The sequence below is a fragment of the Nothobranchius furzeri genome, chromosome 10 (genome assembly GCF_043380555.1).
Source record: "Nothobranchius furzeri strain GRZ-AD chromosome 10, NfurGRZ-RIMD1, whole genome shotgun sequence".
NCBI lineage: Eukaryota > Metazoa > Chordata > Actinopteri > Cyprinodontiformes > Nothobranchiidae > Nothobranchius > Nothobranchius furzeri.
The window spans coordinates 26959701-26962200 of record NC_091750.1 but is presented as its reverse complement, the minus strand read 5'-3'; the positions used below and the strand labels follow the sequence as shown (position 1 = coordinate 26962200).

At 48.8% G+C, this 2500-nt stretch overlaps 1 protein-coding gene across 4 annotated transcripts in view; it reads left to right on the top strand.

Annotated features, from left to right (window-relative positions):
- apbb3 (amyloid beta (A4) precursor protein-binding, family B, member 3) overlaps window positions 1-2500 on the top strand; it is a 28274-nt gene that overhangs the window by 22393 nt on the left and 3381 nt on the right. For 2 of the 4 annotated variants that reach the window (XM_054730997.2, XM_015961990.3), the window contains 2 exons: window positions 251-369; window positions 449-628. In XM_054730997.2, the coding sequence (XP_054586972.2) occupies window positions 251-369; window positions 449-628 (299 nt within the window). Of the gene's footprint in view, window positions 1-250; window positions 370-448; window positions 629-1228; window positions 1698-2500 lie in introns of those variants that run through there. The other 2 variants (XM_070555442.1, XM_070555443.1) reach the window with 2 other exon arrangements.

Genomic DNA, 2500 nt, shown 5'->3' with positions numbered 1-2500 from the left:
ACATCTTTTTCTGGCCCCTCCTCCTTCTTCTAACTACCACTACTTCTAAACTCTTCTCATTCTGCCCCTCACTGGCCCTGCCTCCTCTTTTTGGCTCCTCCCCATCCTAACTGCCCTTCCCCCTGCTAACTCCCTCTCTTTTTTTCTGTACCCATCTCCTATAAGTTCCTCCTCCTCCTCCATGCCCCTCCTCCAGCTAACCCATCCTCTTTATGGCCCTCTGACCCAGTGATGTTTGGTACTGTTGCAGGTATGGAGGTGTTGAACCACGCCATAGAAAGCATCATGAACTCTACGGACCAGGTCGACTGGGAGCCTGCGGTGATCCATGTCACCGACAACGTTCTGTCTTTATTCTGGAAGGAGGAGGTATTGTCTACCTCACCATTAACACTTGGGTCAAAGGCCGCTTCTACTGTAGTATACCAACCTCGTCTGCTGCTGACAGGATTGTGAAAAGCCCCTCTGGGAGTGTCCGGTACGATTCCTCACCTTCCTGGGCGTTGGTCATGACAGCCACACCTTTGCCATAATTGTTGACGGTGGTACGCAGCAGTTCGAGTGTCACGTGTTCTGGTGTGAACCTGATGCAGGAATCCTCTCCGAGGCTGTCCAGGCTGCGTGCATGGTGAGGAGTAAGCATGTCTGCCTCAGATTAGAATTGTCCTGCAGGTAAAGGTGCTTCAGAACATTAAGGTCCAAACCAGCATTAAAGCTGCAAGGACAAATTAGGAAAACAGATTAGCTTAAACCTTTGTTCATGCCTGCTGACATTGCTCTAACATATATAAATATATTGTAGGGATCCAAAACTATGACAAAAATTAAAGAAGTGGTTCTCCCACATTTGTCTAAAACCTCAGTCCAAAAGCAACTACTGGAACATCTGGTTGTGGGTTTAACCGTCACACTCACCTGGGTCCTCCACTCATTACGTGTTTGCACATGTTTAAACCAAAAACCCGCGACTGGTGTTTAGCACTCTCTCGTTTACTGTGGCGGACATTGCCTGGGGTGATACCTGATTGGAAGTGTTGGGATTTTAAAGCTAGCATGTTCTGTAACTTTGTTATTGCAGCTTTAATGAAATCAAAGTTAAAAAGAAACATTCTGTGCAGCCATCTGGTGGTCAACCAGTGACACCATAAACAGGAAATGATTGTAAAGGAAGAAACTCGGTTTCTCTTATGATGAATTATATAAATGGAAACCATGTTCACTTGCCCAGGCGGACGTGGGTCACCGGGGCCCCCCCTCTGGAGCCAGGCCTGGAGGTGGGGCACGTTGGCGAGCTCCTGGTGGCCGGGCTTTCACCCATCGAGCCCGGCCGGGCACAGACCGAAGAGGAAACGTGGATCCCCCTTCCCATGGGCTCAACCACTCGTTATTGGACTTCTGTGCCAGTCATGGATTGTCCATAATGAACACCATGTTCAGACATAACGGTGCAGTGTTTCCCTTACATAGGCGTAGCTGTGGCGGCCCACCACGGCTGAAATCCCAGCGCCACGCCCAAGGGCGTCAGTTTGTTTTCAGAATGGCTGGGCACAATAACCATAAACTTGAGTGGGGTTTAAAAATTGCTGGGGACAATAAAGTAGGCTAGCACAGGGGTCGGCAGTCCGCGGCTCTGGAGCCGCATGCGGCTCTTCCATCCATCTGATGCGGCTCTCTGTGCTTGTAAAATAATGAATGGATATTTAAATAAAAAGCTTTATATTTTACTGCATTAATTTTACATCTGTATGCCAATTCTAAATGTAAAGATTGTCTGCGTAAACCTGAACAGGTCCAACCCGGTCTTACTGTGAGACCGGGTTGACGCGTCACGCTTGTGCGTAATCATATGGGCACTTTATGAGCTGAAGGATGTGAGATTCAGGGCTTCTCCTCAGACAGGTTCCTGGATGCGTCGCCACATTGGAGACAGGAACAAGCACTATTCAGCCAAAGTTTCATAATCAGGTTTGGCAGTGTGAGTGTCCTGTCACAGTGTCTCGATAGATAATGCGCCCTGGCCAAGGGGTTGTCCCTTTGGCTGACTGGTTAGAGCGTATGACTCTCACCCGGGAGTCTGGGGATCGAAACGCACTCGGGCCCTCGTTTCATTTGACTGTTTATTTTGACAGATGAACTCAAGGATGTTGGCTGTTTTGAAAGAATTACCCCGACGCACACGGATGCGCATGGATGAGCTGACATTTTAATTGTTAACGCACATCGCGGAGGTAAAATATTCCCATCAGAACATCAGAGCTTTATACTGGACACTGTGTTCAGCGCGGCTCGGAGCGCCCACGGTGGACAGTGAGCTGAAGATCTGGGGTTCACAGCGCAGCGCAGAACCACGGCGCATGCGATAAGATTTCCTCCCACTGAAACAGTCTGGAAACCCTGTCTCTCTGAGGGATGTGTCACTTGGAAAAATGTTCTTTTTATGAAATTATGAAACTTTGGCTGAACAGCGCTTGTTCCCGTCTCTAATATGGAGACGCATGAC